This window comes from Buteo buteo, chromosome 6 (assembly GCF_964188355.1).
Source record: "Buteo buteo chromosome 6, bButBut1.hap1.1, whole genome shotgun sequence".
Taxonomy (NCBI): domain Eukaryota; kingdom Metazoa; phylum Chordata; class Aves; order Accipitriformes; family Accipitridae; genus Buteo; species Buteo buteo.
The window spans coordinates 2,209,133-2,230,007 of record NC_134176.1 but is presented as its reverse complement, the minus strand read 5'-3'; the positions used below and the strand labels follow the sequence as shown (position 1 = coordinate 2,230,007).

General features: G+C 45.1%; 1 protein-coding gene across 1 annotated transcript in view; it reads left to right on the top strand.

The window, feature by feature from the left end:
- Positions 1-20,875, top strand: part of MDGA2 (MAM domain containing glycosylphosphatidylinositol anchor 2) — a 382,446-nt gene that overhangs the window by 313,503 nt on the left and 48,068 nt on the right. The window contains exon 10 of the mRNA XM_075029427.1: positions 15,950-16,098. Coding sequence (XP_074885528.1) covers positions 15,950-16,098 — 149 coding nt within the window. The remainder of the gene's footprint in view (positions 1-15,949; positions 16,099-20,875) is intronic.

Genomic DNA, 20,875 nt, shown 5'->3' with positions numbered 1-20,875 from the left:
CCACATCTACAGACCTGGCTGCTGGGAGGCAGGGCTCCTTTGCCTGCCCTCTGAGTTTCTTGGAGGAGCTCACCTCACTGCGAGCGAGCCTTGTGAATGCACATCGTGCGCAAGGCTGATATAAAATAACAGAGACATTTTGTGTTGTCTTGCAAATTCACCTCTGTTCCATTTTGCTACAAAACTGAGGATAATTTTGTGCGGAAGAACAATGCAAAATGAAATGAAGAAACACTAGTACAATTACATTTGCTTCTGCATTAATTGGATGGTATAAGATGTCTAATATAATGATTATGTCCAGCCAGTTAAACTCTGGGTCTCAGAAAGTCCCACTGAATTGACTGAAAAGTTAGACGGGGAGGGGGCACGGGACTCTTACATGTTTCATTTGCCACCTCTTCTGTGAAGTCCCAAATCCAACATTGCCTTTGTCTTTGCCTGCTTCTCACTTGAGTTCATCTGGTAATCTTTGCCTCTGTGTTAATCTCCAGGTTGAACTGTACCTTATAATTCACTTTCTAGCTGAGTTGTCCTAACATTTTTCAATACTATGATGAAAACCAGTTCCAGCCAAGACTTCCCTTAAAGTTATTTGAAAACAATGCAATGTTTAAAAACTGAGAAAATTGATTGAACTTGCGTGTTTTAAAAACATGTCAGCAGCTTGCAATCTCATTTCTGAAATCAGCTTTATTAATACCCCATCTGTCAGTTGCATTTCTCATCACTTGTGGACAGAACTTTATATAGGTTCCTCGAACTTCATTTGGTTTGGAATCAATGATTTTGCAAAGCATTCTTGCTTTTCTGAGCCCACATTGTCTTTTTGTCTTTGACCGTTGGGTTTGTCTGCTCTTTCTTGCCTGGCTGGCCAGTAGCTTGCCAAGGCAGAGGAGCGTTACGCCGCGTATCTGAGCCAGACCCTGGGCCGTGCTACAAGGTGGATCGGACGTGATCCGACGCCGAGATGCCCAAACCGCTGCCGGCGCAGGCTGCCTGGTCTTGCAGCGCCGCTCGGAGACGCCAGCGCTGGCGGCTGCCCCTGCGTGCCTTGGCTGCTCCCCAACGCGCTGGAGACCTCTTGGCGTTCCAGGTAGGGGTTGGAGATGAAGGCCAGCACTCTGTTAGTGTGGGTTTGTTCTCTATTGCAGAGCTAGCTTGCTGCTGCTGACTCTGGGATCTGAGTGGCACCCCGCTGTGGTCACCCACAGACCTGCCCTGGGCAGTCCTCGGCACCGGCTGCTCTGCCAACAAAATCCCAAGAGTGTATCCCAAAATCCTCTATCGTGTCATCTCACCGCACCTTGGTGGGGACACGTCCTGACGTGTGCCCCACGCTGGACCGTTTCTTCCCAATCCTCCCTTCTTGGAAGGAATTCAGAGATTACACATGCAAGCCGTTTACGTTATTTGCATTTTCATCTTTTTTTATGCCGCTGTGCGCAGACATGTTCATAACTGCTATTCTACTCAGGGGTTTTGCCTGCATGCAAATGGCTTATAATTTACCAGGACTGCTCACATTAAAGATCTGGATGCATGGGTAAAGCAGAAGTGCACAGGACAGCAGAAGTAAGGACAGAGGTAGTGTTAGAAGCAGCAAAGTCCTTGATTTCTGTAGACAAGTTTCTGAGCACAGCTGGGATAACTGATCCCCATCTGACCTGTTTCTTCTGGTGGTTTTTTTTTTTTTACTGGTTGTTTTGTTAAAATGGGCCCATGCACTTGTGTGGTACCTGTGGAGTTTGCCGTGTTTACAAGAGATGTCTCAGTCGCTCTGCAGGTCATGTGGATGCTTTGCAAGTCTGGTGGCATTGGGAATATCAGCGTCTTGTTTGATGGTGGTGGAAAACTATTACGGGCAAGTTGAGGGAAGAAATGACCAGGTGTTTAACATCACTGGTAGGTCAGTATGTTGTTTTCCTTTTTCTCACTACAAATATATATCACAGGCTGGTTTCTTCCAGCCTGGTGGAAAAAACTCTCTGTTTTGGTGAGGAACCGTGAGTTTGAGGTAGGGCCTTGAGAGCCCTGAGGCTCCTCTAGCACCCATGGACTCTTAGATTTAAATATGGAGAGAGCTGGTAGAGTGAGTGATTTGAATTACTGTTAGAATTAATTTATTTCTTTATGAAGACACCTATACAAACTACCTGTAAATCCTTGCTGTCCATAGCACTGTTTCTCTAAGGAAGATTTGATTACAAGCTGACTATAAGTTATTAGCTATAAGTTATTAGCTTTCCAGTAAGTCTAAATGAATGTTACAGGCTATAAACTGACTATATAAATTACAATCTCTCATGTAAAGCTTAATGATGGTTGCAGTCACATTTATATCTTTCCCAAGGACAGGAGAAAATTTCTTACTGTGTTACTGATTACAATAGTCTCATACCCCAGTTTCATGTCTCGAGTCAAACTGGCAGTGTGGTGTGGTTTTTTTTTTTTCCCCGACCTGGTGTCTTTGGTCTGAAACTTGAAGTGCTTTCCTATGCACCTCGTTCCCTCACAAGCATCACCTCATGGCAGCAGTTTCCCATGGAAAATGCATCATGGAGCTGGAGTTGGGCATGAACCATCTCTTCCTACAGGAAAAGCAGCACGTGTCCTCTTCAGGTTTGGTTTGGTTTGGTTTTTCTCTCTTGCAGCACTGTTTGCTCCTCATGAGCAGGACACATCTGTCCTCCACGTCTGTGTCTTCCCCCAGTTTGGGAGCAGCAGCCCTCCATAGTCCAACCACAGCTTTCCCAGCTGCAGCAAGAGCTCTGCTGTGTTCTCAGACCTTAGGAATAAGAAGTTAGGCTCTACCTTAGTCAAATGGTAAGTAGTCAATGCTTACCTCAATTCAGAAACACATGCAAAAATGTCAGAATAAGTAACTTATCTCCCCACTTGTTTAAATATTTCTCAAGTTTGCCAATCTAGGGACAGTCATGGATGACTGGGAACTCTAGGAAGTGGAAAAAATAGTCAAAGACCATATGTCACTTATGTTCTCACTTCTGTGGTCTTTAAAATTTCTACTGAAGTATCACTACCATTTAAAAAAATTACTTTTCATTCATCTGCTAGGCACAGTAGGTATTTGGTTTTAATTAAAGACCTTGGAGCCCGTGGAGATTACAACAGTGCTACTGAGCCCAGAGCATCTCCTAAAAATGTACAACAGGAAAGACCATTTCCAAAGCATGCAGAGTATTGATGTTGTTTTGTTTCCCGCTGAATTCGCTCCTGCTGGTGGAGAATCTGAATTAAGAGGAGCTTTGCCAGCCCCCTCGGAAGCAGACTGCTGCCCTACCCCATGCTTGACCAGGGCAGTTGAAACTGCGGGCGAGCAAATATGAAAGACAGTTCTTACTGTGTTAACAGGTTTTTTTCACCCATCTCCTGGTCCAAAGCCCAGTAAAGGCAGTGGACTCTGAGCCAGAGACTGATTTCTTGACAATTAATTTCCAAACTCGGCAGAGTTTTGAAATTTGGGATATTTACTTCTCGCAGGTTATTAGTGGAGCAAGCAATGCCAAAGGTGACCTTTTAGCAAAGGTGACCTTTTAGCAAAGGTGACGAGGTGTTATTACTGCATCTCAACCATGCTTTTCCTGTCGTCTAGTGCGAAAAGAAAAATGAAGTTAATTAATTCCGTCCTGAGACCGAAGTACCTAATTTGAGGGGTGGAGGGAGGGGTTATCTGAGGTTCACACTGTGCTTCGGACTTATTAGTTTTTAATGCAAGTCTGCCCAAGGCGAAGAAGGAAAATAAAGTTAGTTCACCCAAAAAAGGAAAGGATTGTGAGTGCAGCAGTGGATTGCACCGCTTGAGAAACTACTACTTGCACGTCCTGTTTGGGTTTGGTTGCGTTTCTGTGCGTTGCTGCTTGAAAGCTGCGGAAGGACCCGACGAGCCTGGCCTGGTTCTCCCTTTGCAGTGCAATGATGCCGATACGAGGGAAATCACAGCACTAAGGCAGGTCGTGGGCACACGTTTTCAGCAGCTACCAGTCCCACGTGCTCAGCGTGAGCCTGGACCCTAGAGCAGGGACATTGCCATCTCCTGCTTCCCGATCTGCTGGCAAGCGGGACCGTACGTGGCTGCCGAGCTGCCGTCGCAGAGGGACGGGAAACCACTGTTTCTCAGGCACTGGTGGATGTGGCCTCCAGGAATGTGTCTAAACATCTGATGTCCTTTCGGCCTCCATGGTTTGCAGTGTTTTGGGATACTAGAGTGTGGTCCCGGGAGAAGGAGGTGAGCTGCAGCCAGGCGTCCTCAAGCACAGCATCGCCGCTGCCTCTCTGCTTCGCCACCATGCCCCAGGCTCTTCCAAAGTAGCCTCCGGAGACTGACAATTAAGAGTAAACGCATCCCTTCTTGTTGACCACAGGATGCTTTGTGCAACTAGATTAATAAAGATGAATGGTGCAGCTTTTAAAGTCGAGAGCTCTTGGTAGCTGAGCTGTAAGGTACAGGTCTGTGTCTGGGGGCCAAACTGGTGACCCCAAGAGTTTGAGAACATGGAGCTGTCTCCCTGGATGATGCAAGTGCTTTAGTGTGCGATGCTCTGGGCTGGTGATAGTTACTTTATGTTGGCTAAACAGAACTGAAAAAAACAAAAAGAGCAAAAGGCATCCCTTCCGCGGGCTGGCTGCTCTGTTGCTGGCAGCCCTGAAGGTGTGTTTTCAGGGAGCCTGGTACATGGGAGTGAAGAATGTGCCCCAGTTAATATTAGAGCTGAACCAGGCCCTCCCCATGAAGAAACCTGCCCACTGTGGTTGCTGCAAATAATTTCAGCAGTGTTTCAATCCCACAGAGCCTGAAGAAACTGCAATAAAGACCATTTAGCAGGGAGCTCTTGGGTATTGCCACTGCAGAGCTGACACAAGGAGTGCCCGAGGAGGAGCAAAAATCTGCATTTCAGTACTGCTGGTGTGAAGCAGGGGCAGTTCAGTTGCTGGCAAGCATTTTGTTTAATTTCTTCCTCGAAAATTATTGCTTGTGTGATGTGTGGGTATTGTGTGATGGTTCTGGAGTGGAGCTGTCGTATTTACCAGGAACTGGGGAGCCCGCAGTAGGGAAGGGATGGGGATGAGGCAGCTGCATGACTCTGAATGCCAAGAGGGGAGAGCTTACAGCTGCCTAGGAAGCCCTGATAAGCTTAGGAGGCATCAGAGGAGCCTGGCTGAGGATCAGGACTGATGGACGGAGCTGCAGGCGGGCATGGCCGCGGGGCAGGTGCGGAGGAAGACCTGCGGTACCCAGCAGTAGGGAGGGATGCTCGGGAACGGCGGGGAGGGATGCTCGGGAACGGCGGGGAGCTCCGGCCCCAGGCTCACCCGTGGCCTGGGGAAACAGCGTGGCCGAGGGATGGAGCCGGTCCAGTGGCTGCTGCCTGTTCCTTGCGTTGCTCCCGAAGGGCTGCACAGAGCCACATCGTCTCCTGGCTGCAAATGTTTCTTCCGTGAACTCAGCGTTGTGCTCTGATCCCAAGATACGTGTTTTGCCAGGCACTGTCAGTCCCCCCCTCACCCCCTTGTCAGAGACCACGGTTTTATTTATGTGCATGTGGTGACATGTTATTATTTGTGATTTCACGACAGCATCCTGTTCTCTGTATGACACCGCTTTCATTTCCCTACCCATCCTTCATTTATCAGGTCTTTAGCGCTTACTGGCAAGTGACACTGCTTCCCCCTTCCACGCCTGCAGTTCCCGGGGGATTTCTGTAGAGTTCACTCGGCAACAGGTAAATTACCGCCTCCACCTCCAGCAGCAGCTTCACTTTGTTTTCTGTTGAGCTGTATTCCACCTTGCTTTAGAAACCGCTTTCTAGTCAGGCACAGACACGTGTCTGCAAGCATGCATGCATGCAGGCATATATGTAGGTTATATGTGTGTGCATGCATGCACATGTGTATTCTATAGAAATTATTTCATGAAATTATGGCAAGTAGGGATATAACTGCACGTGAGCTTGCAGAAAGCTCGCCAAAAAAAGGGGGCTGTGTGTGTGAATCAGCCAGCTTCAGAGGCTGTTCTAAACTGGATTTATTTATCCCTCAAAATGTCATCGTGCAGGTCACGTCTTATCATGACCTGTTTGAAAGGAAATCCAAATACATTGTACCATGTTATAAACCTAATTTCAAATTGTGTTGAAGCTTTTTGTCAACAAACATGGACATGTTAGGCTCAAACGAATTGAAATGAAACTCTGCAACACGTTGTGTTTAGTTCTTGGTGAGATCTGGTCTCGATGTGAAAAGGAACAATGTTTTTTACTGTGACTCCCGTGTTGGAAGGAGGAGGAATTGCAGACAAGAGCAGTGCGAGCTCTTCCATGGCTCAGCCAGCAGATGTCACGTTTGGTTATCGCTGGCGAGGCATTGATCGCAACGCTGCCGTCTTGCAGCTGCAGGTGGGAGGCTAGGGATGGGTGCAGGAGAACTGGGTGAAATATGTAGCATACTCCATGGCATAAATTTATATTAGTTTAAGTGTTAACTGGGATGTTGGTTTACTGAAGCAGACCCTTCTGTACCTGGAATGGGAACCTCTTAAATCATTTGGGATGGGCAGAGTACATATACATTTAAATTTGTGCTCCTATTAGGCATTTGAAAGTTCAGTCTGATTCCCAAATCATTCCTTCCCTGCAAGTTGCAATATATTAGCAAATCTTTACATCCCTTGGGAAGAGACTTTTACTGGAAAGTGTGGGAGAGTGTCATCCCCTAGTTCATGGTGTTGGGAGCAGCAGGTCATCTGTTCCTGCAGTAAAGAATTCCCTAGAAGAGCAGCGTCATCCACCTACTTTGTGGGGATTATTTACTCTTAATGCTTGCACTTGATTAGCTTTAGTACTACTCTGTGTTTAAATGCCTCTTCAGCTGCTCAGCTGAACTGTTGTTTTATGGCTTAGACTGTCCTTTCCTGGAAACCCAAGCCCAAAGATCTTCCTGTGGGAAAACTACTTTTGGTGGGGCAGGAGCCCCAGCTTATGGTCTGGTGCTCTGGGCTCTGGTTCGGGCTTTGCTTTGCAGCCTGCTCTGCCTCGTCCTTGTCTGACCAGCAGGTATCAGTGTTGATTTTCTCATACAAGGATAAATGACTATGTCAGAATTTACATAGGTCTCACAGGTGGGGCTACAGGTACAGACTGTAGAACTGCGACTCTCAGGCTCTGTATGTGACTCCAGACAACACCAGTCCTTGGAAGTCACTCTTTAGGACTAAGGGAAGGCCATGTCTGCACTCTTTGCTGTCAATCTTCAAGTTTCAGCCAGGCAATATCTTAGTGATGCTGTGCAGATGGAACCTGCAATGTAATAGTGCGAATGGAAAGATTTGAGGCTCTACAGAAAATTCCAAATGAAAAATACCATCCAAAAGTAAGTGATGTGAGGGTGATGGCGGTTGCAAGCAGGGCAAGAGGGGATCTGTAGCTGCGTAGCTGGAGAAAGGAATAAGCCAAGCTTTTAGTTTGGTCAGAGCTAGACTGCTATGGAAGAAAAAGCACTGTTAACTTCTGGTGTGAAGCTGGTAGCATATGAAATAAGGAATATTGAAGAGGACTGTAGGTAGAGCCTCTAAATGGTGTAACGGAGCAGAGAACCCACAGACAGCCACAGTGGGGACTGACCTGCAAAGCACAATGAGCTCTCAATAAGGAGGAAGCTTGTTTTACTAAAGCTGTTATGAAAGTTGGGGAGAACAAGGGCGGGCAGGTGGTTCTGGCACCTGACCAGGTGGAGTTTCCAAAAGGACTGAGGCTGCATGAAACTGATGTTCACCTCTAAGAGCAGTTTTGGCCAAAAAATCATAGGGAGAGACTTTTGCAAATGTTGAAACGCATTTCTTTGTGCTGTTCATCCTGAACTGCTTCTGTGTCAGCCACCTTCCAGCCTGGATTGGGATGGATGGGCACAGGCAGTAGGGCCAGTGATGGTGGAAAGTCCAAAACTGGGATGCGAAGAGCTGGAAGGTGTGGGATTACAGGGAGGCTGGACATGATGGGGATGCTTCGGCTGCAGGACTGGGACTGTGTTGGGAGGAGGAGCAGATCTAGGAGAAGACATATGCTTCCTTTCACATATGCAAATAAAGAACAAAGTATCTTCTCTTTCTTATTGAAAATCCTTCATAAAATATATACCCTGTAATAAAGCAGAGCACAGTAATGGGCAGCATTTTTCATAAACTCTGTGTCTCCCAGTATTTTATACAGTTAAATATTTTGTTTTGCTTAGGATTTATAGTCTTCATGCATTTTAAAGATAGAAAGGTCTGGAGCTGAATTTGCCAAAAGGGGAAGCATTTGTAAATCTCTGATTTTATTTTATTTTTCCCTAAACGTTTATGGCTCCTGTTATAAAGTGCAAGACGCCCTGATCATCGCTTATACTGAACTCCTTGTCATGATAAGCTAAAGTGCATATGTGCTACCAATATGGAACAGAGATGGCAAAGATGCTGCATTCGTAAACCATCTAACGCCAAGCAAATTAGCAGAAATAGATATGAAGATAAGGGGAACATAAACAGACAACGCAAGGAAATGATTCCTTTAGTGCTCTGTCTGCATGTCTACTAAAGCTGTCACTGTTACTGGTGCTGTGCCTGCACAGTTACTACTGTTTGTTTCTGCATGACAAGCCAACATAAACACTAACCCGGTATTCTGCAACTCCATCTGGGGTATGTAGTCAGCTGCTATAATTAGGGAGAGAATGTCGTTGTTCAGTTTATTGCCATTGCTTGAAATCAGTGGGTTGTGTTTGCACTCATTACAATTTAAATTTGCAGTGCATGGTTTTGATTTCTTACGTTACTTTGGAAACCAGGTACTGGCAACTGAAATGAAACAGTTCCTTTAGAAGATTACTTTGTTTTCCTGAGTTTCTGAGGGATAAATGAGTGAGTGATCTGAAAAGAACCACAGGAAGATCTCCTGTGCTTGGTCAAGGAGTTTCTCTAATAGGTACCAGTTCAGGACCCATTTGAGTAAGTACATCAATCCACTTCTGTTCAGGACAGTACTTCAGCATTTGCTGAGATCCCAGTGGTGCGATGGCATGTAACACGAATTTAACGGTAAGCAGTTGAAGTGGTTTTTCTGTTTGTTTGCTTGTTTTCTGTGAATCAGTTCCATATTGTGTTTCATACCATTTTTGACCTTACAGTCGTAGAGAGTTTGTAGATAATATTTTGGATATACTGCCTGGAGGAATTCAAATGCTGCACAGCAGATGCTAATGACTACAAAAGGGCTCTGAGTGAGAGGGGCTGTTGCTGGGGAAGAGCACTGCATTTGTTCTGCAGCACTGGGACCGGTGACAGATGATGCTTGTTCCTCTTTCTGATCCAGACCCAGATTCGTTATGAAATAAGTAATTACCGAAACTAGGCTCATAACTTGATGACTCTTATCCATCAGAAAATAATGATGTTTTAACACTGTCTGCTGTAGTTTGCCCTTTAATGCTGGTGAGTTGCTGTCACCTCATCCATACATCAGAAAAACATGCATGTCTGCTTATGGTTTGGTCAGCTGTTGCACATTAAATGAAAAACTAATTATTGTTTAGAAACATGGATAAATGCATCATATCAGTTATATTCAAATAAGCTGTACCTTCTTGTGCATTAGCGAGTACCTGAGGAAATCCTGCTGTAACCCATGCCGCGCTGGCAAGTATTTCTGTAAATCAAGAGCAGAAGTGATCAGGGCTCAGAGGTGATGGCTGTGCCAGAGCTGTTGCGGCAGTTTTGCAAACTGCTTTGTGCCCTGTTCTGCTCAAACTCAGGGATACTCCCATTTGTCATGGGGAGTCTTCATGCTAGAAAGGAAGAAAGAGGCAGCACACCTTGACTACCTCATTTATGAGGGCGCTTGCGATGCCGTAGCCTGCGGCAGAGCTTCTCATCCTGGGGAAGTGTCCCCAGCCGACTGAGCCTTTTCAGAGAGTCCCGTCCCTGGGCTGGCTTTGCTCCGGAGGAGGTTTGCGTGGCAGGAGAAGGGCATTCCCACTGCCCCCCCCAGGGAAACAACTTGCTCCTTCTGCAGAGTGCGCTGCATTCCTTTTCTCCCAAATCCCACTTTTTTCCATGAAACCTTCACCCAGGGACTATTTCCCTCCTGGCCAGGCCTGGGTGCATTTCAGTGGGGTTTAGGCTGAGCAATGCAGCCCATCCCCATGGCGCACGTGTTTGAGGGGAGTTTCTGCTTGTACAGTGGCAAGCACTGCTGGTACCACTATTACCCAAGAGAGTGCACCTAGGAGAAATGCAACCTGTTGCCAGCAAAACAGAACACAAACTTCAGGTAAAACCCTTTTAGGGATGTGTTTTCCAAATTCGTCATTGTTAAATATATTTTTCTGTGGGCGTTCTCCACTTTGCTAGACAATGAATAGTTTTCTTCCTCGTATAAGAAGCTGTACGATGCCCTGCCCACCGCTTGTCCGCAGGTGCGTGGTGCCAACTAGCAGAGCGGTGCTGGCCTGTCCGCGGCGGTGCTTATTCCTGAGATGCTGAGACCCGATGGTGAGCGCAGGGAAATGCTCCACTGGACCGCAGCAGCCTCCACACTCTGCCTGAGTTCAGAACAGATTTGCCAGCCACTACGGTGGTTTCTCCTGCCTGTGCACATCAGTGGAGCAGCCACACCGCTTTCGGGACAGACGCTGTCTCATTTGAAGCTGGCTCAGATAACTACTACTGTCTGCAGGCAGTAAGCATTTTTTTCCTATGAATATACCTGTTTAAGTTGTCCCTAGCTGGCTATCCACTATTTGAAGTACTCTTCAACTAAGTTCTCGTGCTCAATACATCTTAGAAGTGGGTATAATTTTGTCCCACTCAGAAGACACATTAGTGTTTGGGAACTGCTACTCAGAAAGGACCTCAGGACATACGTTCCTTTGTGCCACACTAATTAATCACAGTCATGTCCTCAGATCAATATTTCTTGGGATATGGTATCACATCTCCCTGAAGTCCTATTTCAGACTTTCATAGAAATTAATATGTAGCCAATTTTAACTACAGTGATAGAGGACAGAGAGGGGGACTCATAAAGCCCATGGCTGCTACCCTGGAAGAGGGTCTGTGGGTTGGATGTTCCTCTGGCTGCTGGGCATTAAGTAGAGATGCAGAAAACGCACCAATAATGCCCAATAAAAAAAGCTTTTTGGCCCCTTGAAATTAAAGGTGCAAGAGGGAAAAATTGCTGCTCACTGCCAATAATCACGGACTTCTGCAGTGTTTCTACAATTCAGGAGCTTCAGGAGGGCAGGGACGTGCTTGTGAATCCAGATGAATGGGAGCGGAGAATTGGGTGCTGGGTTTTTTTTCTTCCCCCTGTGCTAACCTGAGGAGGGAGATAGCTAAAATCCTGAACGACTCCTGTGTGCCCAGGAGTGCAGTTAGCCATAATTGCTAATTGTAGGCTTCATATGTAGATGCATTCAGGTTGATGGAACAACAGCGACAAATGCAGCAGGATGTGTAATTGTGCTGGTCATGCTGGGTGGCCTCTGCAAGCATGCCGGGGAGGAATTCACACTTCATTTTAGCAGTGTAGTCTTCAAACACAAATATTTGCTCTGTCTGGTTATGCATTTTTGTCTTGTGCAGGGGCCAGCCCAGCTGAGCAAAACTGTGCTCAGTATTACCTCTCCTTATGCTGCTCACACCCTTCCCATGTGCACAATCCCAACCTTCTTTATTCTGCACATGCTACATATTCAGAAGGTGAAAAAAATAAATGTTTTGTTAGTGATAGAAAGGAAAACAAACAATACACTCCACATCAAACTGTGTCATGTATCCTCTCCTTGGCAGAGCCCCAAGCATCACAGTTACTCGGACTCCAGCAGCGCGAGCACAGAGGGAGGGATTAATTAAAACTAGTACATGTTAATGGAGCTCTAAACCCAAGTTCGGATTGCCTTAACAGACACAAAAAATATCATGGCATTAAACTCTCCTCCCTTGGGACCTGCTGGCGCGGCACGTTGGTGGGAGGTTGCCCCTTCCAGGGATTCAGTGCTCCTGGATCCATAGAAGCTGCCTGCAGAAGCTGCCCTGCCTTCACCCGGCCTTCGCCCCTCGACCGATGGCTGCAGCCAAGAAGAGTTTCACCATTTTCCCTTATACAGCTGAATAGGCGCAGACCTGGGGTCCCTCCCAGCGCACCAAAATCCCCTTTGATGGACAACCGAGGAGCGGCCAGTTGGTCACCGCTACCTCCAGTTAGGTGAAGCCTCCCAAGGTTTGGTCGCGGGGGCAGGCTGAGCTCTGCCTGCCCGTCCTGAAATGTTTTAATAAATCCTTGAAGGCTGCAAAAGCTGAAGGGAGTCAGAGGAAGGCCATTTTTGCTGCCTGTGCTTAAAAGGGGCAAATGATGGGAGCCAGGGAAATGTTTCCTGTACTCATGTCTCATAGCTCCCGCGCCTCCAAAGGCAACGTCTGCTTTTTGTGTACTCTAAACCATTGCCCAGCTTTCTTGTATTTCTGAAGTTAGCAAGTTAAGGTCTTAATGTTGTGTTGTTAAATTTTCAGCATCTCCCTTCACACCAGAAATCTCTTCTGTTCAGAGGGATTTAGAATAATTCAGCTCTTCATGGATCCTCATTATTTCTCAAAAGGTGACTGTGTTGTTCAAGTGCCCATATTGTGACAAGCACCTGATTATGGACCCTTTCTGTAGACCCCCAGAGATGCCATTATGTCCACCTGCAGTAGAAGGGGGAAGATTACAATTTGCATTCAGCATGAGCTTTTCTCTATTATTTCCACTGCACGTAAATAGAGAAAACTAATCTTATCGACCACTGATCCTCTTTTCATTTATCTTGCATTTCTTTTTTTTTTTAAACAGCAGTTTTGCTTTGCTGCTTCTTCTCAGAGTATTGTTATTTGCTACTTCAGCACTAGTGTATCTGCTCTACTCCAGTCTAATTGAATGTGCACCTTTGTTGGGCAATTGGCAAAAATATCTTGCCTAAAAGGGCTTTTCATCCTTTGAAAAGAAAAGCGTGGCTGGAGGGGATGACACACCCAAAGATAAAAGCTTGATCAATAACTACAAGATTGGTATATATTCACATGATTTTTCCTTTGTCCCTTTTAATTTTTATTTTTTTTTAATGCACTTTTCTCTCTTCTCGCTACCTTTCTGATGATGGAAATTCTCAGCCTTCCAGGTCAAAATGTCTCCCCATCCATCTCTATTTACATCTGTAGGCAAGAATAGTTTTGAGGAAAAAATACCTAAATACAGTGTGCATTTTGGCACAAGCTCCTAATATCTGAATTAAAGGAGGTGAGTAATGACTGCATACCGCTCTCACAGGTCGACATGAGCAGGCAGACCACGTCTTCCCATGAGGTTGTCCTGTGTTTTTCATTGCATTTCATAATTACTCCCACTGACAAAATCCCTGCAGAAATAGAAGAAGGACAAAGGTGTGCTTTGGGAGGTGGAAAGACCTCATTCTGCTTCTGTTTTTCTCTAATGACAAGTCTCTTTTAGACCTTCACAGGAGGATAACATCTGCAAATGTTTTGGTTTCCCATTTTTCGTCTCCTTTTTGCATAATTCAAGTGACAAAATGTAGCGTTTAACCCAGCAGACCCTGGTTTGTGTTTGCCCCCATACTGTTTCTAATATCGTTAAGCTCGAAGCATAGAAACTCTAGAGAAAGGAGACAGAGCTGGGCAGGGCAAGGATGTTTCACAAAGAATCACAGTATTATGGAATGGTTTGTGTTGGAATGGACCTTCAAAGGCCATCTAGTCCAATCCCCCCGCCATGGGCAGGGACACCTTCCACTAGACCAGGTTGCTCAGAGCCTCGTCCAGCCTGACCTTGGATGTTTCCAGGGATGGGGCATCGACCACCTCTCTGGGCAACCTGTGCCAGGGCCTCAGCACCCTCATTGTAAAACTTTTCTTCCTTACATCTAGTCCTAATCTACCCTTTTTTAGTTTAAAACCATTACCCCTTGTCCTATCGCAACAGGCTCTGCTAAAAAGTCCCTCCCCATCTTTCCTGTAGCCCCCCTTTAGGTACTGGCAGGCTGCTATAAGATCTGCCTGGAGCCTTCTCTTCTCCAGGCTGAACAACCCCAACTCTCTCAGCCTGTCTTCCTAGCAGAGGTGCTCCAGCCCTCTGATCATCTTTGTGGTCCTCCCCTGGACCCACTCCAAGAGGTCCATGTCCTCCTTATGTTGGGGACCCCAGAGCTGGAGGCAGTACTGCAGGGGGGTCTCACCAGAGCGGAGCAGAGGGGCAGAATCCCCTCCCTTGACCTGCTGGTCACGCTGCTCTGGATGCAGCCCAGGATACGGTTGGCTTTCTGGACTGCAAACGCACATTGTTGGTTCATGTCCAGCTTTTCATCCACCAGTACCCCCCAAGTCCTTCTCCACAGAGCCACTCTCATATTTTTTTATTTTATTTATTTTTTTATTTTTAATTTTTTTGGTCAGTCTTTGACTTGGGTTTTTATTCCTGTTGTATCAGTTAGGGCAAAAGCTGGTGGTTAACAACACTTCCTACAAATCCAGCTGTTAAAACTTGTTTCAAGTCAATCCAACCCTTTTTGCTTTAAGAAACGGAAGCAATGCTGCGTTGTTGGTATGACATGCTAAAAAAAGATCAATGCAAAATGAGTTAAAAATAGAAAACTGATTTATGTCTCTGACACGTACTGGTGTGTGCTCTAACGTCGTTTGACTTTCCTTTAGGACAAATCCACTGAGATTTTTGAGGGGTATGTTGAAACTGCATGTTCCAGTGAAGTTCCCTCAAAGGTTTTTGTGGACACCACTGTCCCTACCACATCTGCTTGTAGCCTTTATGGACTCAGTTTATTTGCCTGCACAGCGGTGCCTGGTGGTACATGAGCTGCTCTAGGAGGGTGTACACAGCTCCAGCTATGGCTCTAGCAGGTCCTGGGTCTCTTATAGCTCTTGTGTCATATTTCCCACCCAGTCTAGATGGCTCAGCTACCCTACTGCATCTCAGATGCCACTACATGCCCATGGTTAGGCAAGCACTTTGGGCACTCTGTGTCATTTTTGCTATTATAGACAAATCACTCTTTATGGGATACTCTAGAGATGCAAAGGTATTTTGCATGTAAAGGTGTCACTGGTATTCGTGTGTTTAAGTTAAAAGGAACTCAGATTTAGTGAATTCAGACACTGTTTTCTCATGTGTTCGGGAAATCATCCTCAGGTTTTTCATATTTATAAAGGATGAAGGCTATAATAAGCTTCTGGTGAAACACCCATGTACCCAACATGCACTGTGAGATGTCATTTCCCTCTGTTGTGCAAATCGGTATGTTCAGCTAAATAATGTACTGTGATATTGTGCACATCTGTGGTGTTACAAAGGATGACTTCTGTGCATTTTCACTCGGGAAGTTGGAGAGGAGAAGGTGTGATGAAAGCAGCAGTCACTTGAAATATCCATCTTGTATTTCCAGCTCACGGATGTCATTTGGTGTTACTTGTGCCAGGTATCACAGCTGTCACTGAGTCTTTCTCTGCTCAGTGTAGTGCAGATTGGTTTGGTATTTCTATTAATAGTCAGCTGGGCCGTGAAAAATTAGTGCAGAGGCATGTTACATCGCTCCAGCTTGCCTTTGATAGGAGCTCAGTTAATTTTTCCTCTCCCACACCCACACCTGGGCCACAGGTGCCACTGAGGAGTGAGTTAACAATAAAGGCAAACCATTGCCACGAATCCTTTAAAAAAGTGGATGGAGGCAAATAATTCCAAAACGTGTTTCTGGAAGAAGATATTTAACAAAACGACTCAGAACAGAGGGGAAGAGGGCGGTTGCAGGCTGGGTCTCAGCACTTGGCTCCAAAACTGGCTGCCTGATCATTCTGTGGTTTCTTTGTTTTCCCCCTTTTTATTCCTGTCTCCTACAGGCAAAGCCTACGCTCCCGAGTTCTACTACGACACCTACAACCCCCTGTGGCAGAACAGACCCCGCGTGTACTCCTACAGTCTCCAGTGGACTCAGATGAACCCCGACGCTGTGGACCGCATCCTTGCCTATCGCTTAGGGATTAGGCAGGTGAGGAAGAATATCTGTTTGTACAGGACATGCCTTTTAAATCTGCTGACCTCTGTGAGGACTGCTGGGCCTTTATTTTATTTTATTTTTTAAGTTAAATTAAATTTTATTTTATTTTATTAATTTTAAAAATTATTTTACTTTATTTATTTTTGTCCTCCCTCTTTTCGTCTTTTGTGAGTCAGAGGTGTTTCTTCTCCTTCTGGAAGGTTTGCTGCCATCTTGCAGAAGTAGTCCTCTGCCGCTTGCAGATCCTGGAAACTAATTTGCACTTTTGCAGTATGAAACGCAGAGATTAAAGAGCTGTTCCTCATAGGGTTTGCAAAGGCTGTGGCTCAAGATATGCTAGAAAGATTACATGAAAAACACTTGCAGTGAAATTAAACTTTTTTTATCTCTCTGTATGTATCTATATATCTTTTATTAGATCTTCCATGTTAATAGATAAATATAGGGATAGCTGTAGCATTCCTATGGAAACATGTGGTGATCCTTGAGAACGGAGACATCGTTCTCGACCACATTAAAGCCGATCACAACGTGTCTTCACAGAGTCACTCTGAACTTTTCAATGGGAATTGGCACTGTTAAAGAAGCGTGGGATCAACCCACTTGCAGAGGAATTGTTAAATTAACACAGTCATCCCCATTAATTTTCCCTTTAACAATTTTAGAAAAATATCATCTGTCTTCTTTGAAGGTTATTGCTACAAAGCTTGAGTTTTAATAGTCACCTAAAGTGAGAGAACCAATCTGTGCATTGCTTAAACTCTCGTTAAATGGCAACACCTCTGCTTACTCCCCTGCACAGGGCAAAGTGATCTTTGTTTGCACTTGCACTTTCCTACAGCAAAGGCCATACAAAATCTCACAATTTTACGCTCTAAAGCCAGAAAACTGTTGTGCCATAACACTTGTTCGTGATCCTGTCTAGAATCTGTCCATGCTCAGGACATGGTTTAGTGGGCATGGTGGTGTTGGGTTGATGGTTGGACTTGATGATCTTAAAGGTCTTTTCCAACCTAAATGATTCTGTGATTCTATGATTCATGTCAAACACTACAAGTGCCACTGACAGCTTGGGTTTTGGCATTGCTCGGCTTTCTCAAGGAAAAATACATGGTTTGAAAATAACGCTCCTTCCTATGAACACCTCCTTGGCCACCATGTCCACCTCCAAGTCCTATCTTACCAGTTGGGCTGCCAGCCTTGGTCTGGCTGAGGCGTGCGCTGGCAGAGAAGGCTGTGCCGTGCCATGCCATGCCATGCCGTTCTGTGCCGTGCCGTGCCGTGCCGTACCTGGTTGGGATTGCAGGGCTCCCACCACCCCGGCTCCTGGTGACATGCCTCCAGCTCTTGCTCCCAACCTGGACGTGCTGCAATCAGATGAAGACGTTTTGCCGCTTACTCGTGAGAATCCATCTGATATTGGTTTGGTCTTGTTTTACACTCTCTCATTGAGCTTGCTTGTCTTTAAGTAATACCACAACTGATTGATTTAGAAAGTATATGTTTGGTTATTCAATGCCTGAAATAATAGTTTGTGCAGGGAGAAAGAGATAGGGGATTAAGACAGATTCTTGAAGACATATATTTTTGACAATGTGAGTGCAGAAAGTATTTTGTTGTCCTGCAGATCTACTGGGATGAGCTTTGTAAGCTGCAAAATAAATATACAATTTGAGCATGTTATTTATGCTGAGGGGATGGGTTTTTTTGCTTCTAGAATTTCCATGGTAGTTGTGGAGTTGACCGGGATACATCCAGGGAAGGGCTTTGATACCTGGAGGGTGCTGGATCTCCTTCACTCAGAGTTTGTCTCTGCCTGAATCTAACTAATTTGAAATGAAAATTGGTGACTTTTAATACATGTTTATGTAACTGTTTGCATCATTGGGCACAAATCAGTTCCGTTATTCCCAGTACCCAAGAGGAATTATTAAATTTAAAAAAGAATTTGCTGAGGTAAAAGAATATATAATGAAATTAATGGCATTAGGATTTTTAGCTTCTTTTTTTCCATTTCATTTTAATTTACTTTTAATTACCTATTTATATAATTATCTAGAGTTACTATACTCTAATTTCCTTGACAACACTCTGTCAGGCTAATCAAAATATTTTCCTTTCGTCTATCTGAAGCCCCATTTAAAACATGGGTGATTTAGAACCTAGTGAGCCATCCGGACACACTCGTCCATTATTGCAGTAATTCCCTCTGAAACAAGGGTGATAATTAAACTTCTTCTTTTTTTTGACACCTACTGGGACTAGCTACCAGCAGATTGCCTTCTTAACTGTTTGTATTTAGATAGTTTATTTGACTTAGCAAAGTGGTTTTTACTGGGTTTTGCTATGGTTTTTATTTAACAATAAAAGTGGGGATGAGCATCCTTCAGGAGTGGCAGAAAGCACTGCTCACGGCTGTGCAAAGTTCATCGCAGAAACAGGGCAGGAGGGTTTCCAGGTCGAAGCGAGGGTCCGAGCTAGCGAGCAGCCTGCACCCCAGCATGCTGCTGTTGTAAAAAGTGACTGCTCTTCATCTTTGTTTTCATCTTCTAATGCACTGCAGAACGCTGCCAGTGGGCTATGTAGTGGGTCAGTGTGTTGGTATCTGCTTCTGATTCGATTAACACCATTACCTTTATCTGATCAGTAAATTGCTTTTGTATTAAGAATGCTAAAATCAGAGCGCAAGCGTCTCTTCCTCTTTACCTGACCTGTGCATTGCTGCTTCACGTGAGACAGAATCCAGGGAATATTTTGAGAATATTTAGTTGATAGCAGGTTTAGGCTTACTGAATTTTCTGTGGAATTGTTGAAGTCTGTAATATTGACAATATTTTTAATGACATTTTGTAAACCCAAGAGTTTCTTATAAGACTCAGAGTGGTTTAGCTGCTTTTCTGTATTTGCCAGGTGGCTGTAGAAAGCAACACAAAGGTTGTGCTTAATAATGAAACTTCTAAAGGGCAAAGGAGCCTGATAGTAGAACATACAAGACCAGGGATTTTCCTTAAAGACAAATTGTTCTGCTAGGAGTAATTACATTATACAGTGTTATAACAACAGGAAAGTATCTCCACTGGGTGACATATAGTGAGATTGTAGAGCTGGAGATGTCTCTGCCTTGACCAGCTCAGGCAAGCAGTTTTCAAAAGTTTTGCTGGCAACAGAAACTACTGAAGAGAAAAATCCAGTGCCAGAGATATAGTGCAGGCAGATGGAACAGGGATGCTGGAGCAAAGGAGCTGTGCCATGCTGAGGTGGGTGTATGTGAGGAAAATAATTCAGTTCTCGTTCTGTAGAGGTCCAAGCAGGAGGTACGAGCTCGTTCACCGTGGATGCCAGGAGGGCTGTTGCACTATCAGGACCTTCAGGATTCTGTGGTTGCTTTGTAACATCGAAAACAAATGTTTTAAGAACAAAACTAATGAATTTAAGAAGTTAATTGAAAATCTGTAAGAATCACTGCATTTTTATGTATGCTATCTATATGTCTTTCATTAAGATCATTTTATAGGTCTCCCCCCACTCCTTTATTTAAAGCTACAAACTGCACGTACAGCACACTGATGGTGAGCAGAAGTTTGTTCAGTCGAGTTTGTCCTGCTGGCATGGTAGTGTGTGATGGATGCTCCCTCCTGGCAGAATCAGGGAGGAACAGGAATTATTTAGAGCACTTTGCTTTCCGTTTAAGCCCAGACACTCCTGTTGTTGCCTTTTGGGGATTCATTCTGTGCTTAACGTTATTTTTTAACAAGCCTAGGCTCTTGTCTGTGTTTCTAGTTGACGCAGCACATGGAGAGTGGCTTCCCGGTGCTGGGTTTTAATTGGCTTTGAGGATGCTGAGCTGCAGTATCTGCCAAGCCTGCTGTGATGGAGCATCTAGCCACCAAGCAGTCTGTATGGCTGTGCTCCTCTTTAACTGAACAGTGACAAATAACTGTTTTAAAAAATGAGGCGCTAACTAAATGGCCATAGAGTTTACTTGTTGAGTGAGTCTAAAAGCTGCTGTTCATGTGCTTTGATAGCGCTCAGAGCCCTCAAGCATGTCTTGAGGAGATGGCACAGCTCTGCAGTATGCATCCAGGCCCCGTCCCTCCAAGGACTTATTAAGGATGTGGTCTTCTCCTCATGGAAATTTCTGGTTTGTTCACTTAGAAGAAAAAGTATTTACTTGATGAGAGATAATAGCAAGGGACCTGGTCTGATTTGCAGTTCTTGTAAGACCAGTCTAGATAATTTTGGCAGGACTTGAAGTGGTTGGTCCCTTTCCTGAACAGAGGAAAGCCCTTGAGGGCAAGGATTCAGTCTATGGACAGTCCTGCTGCCAACCTTTGGCAAAAAGAAAGACTCAGAAGGTGGCAGAGAAACACTGCAATGTATATAATAGGTATTTCTCTTGGGCCATCGGATCCAAAAGAAGGAAAGATTAAAGTATTCCTTTCATTGCCATGCATTCTCCTGCATGTTGCCCAAATTTAGAGAGCACAACGGTGGTGAACAACTATTTAGGTACATCTGGGCATGGCATGTGCAAGCACATCTGCCATCTGAGTTCCACGTGCCAAAGAAAGAAAAGAAAGAATTGAGCCCATCTGTTCTTCTCCCCCCCCCCTCCCCCCCCCCCCCCCGCCAGTTTTCATGAGCTTTTTCCAGACTGGCAATGAGAGGACACATTCCTGGTCCAAGAGCAGCACATCCTTCTAGTACCTCAGAGCATCAGTAGCAATTTTCCCACTGCTGAAGGGAAAGTCTGAATAGAAATCTGAGC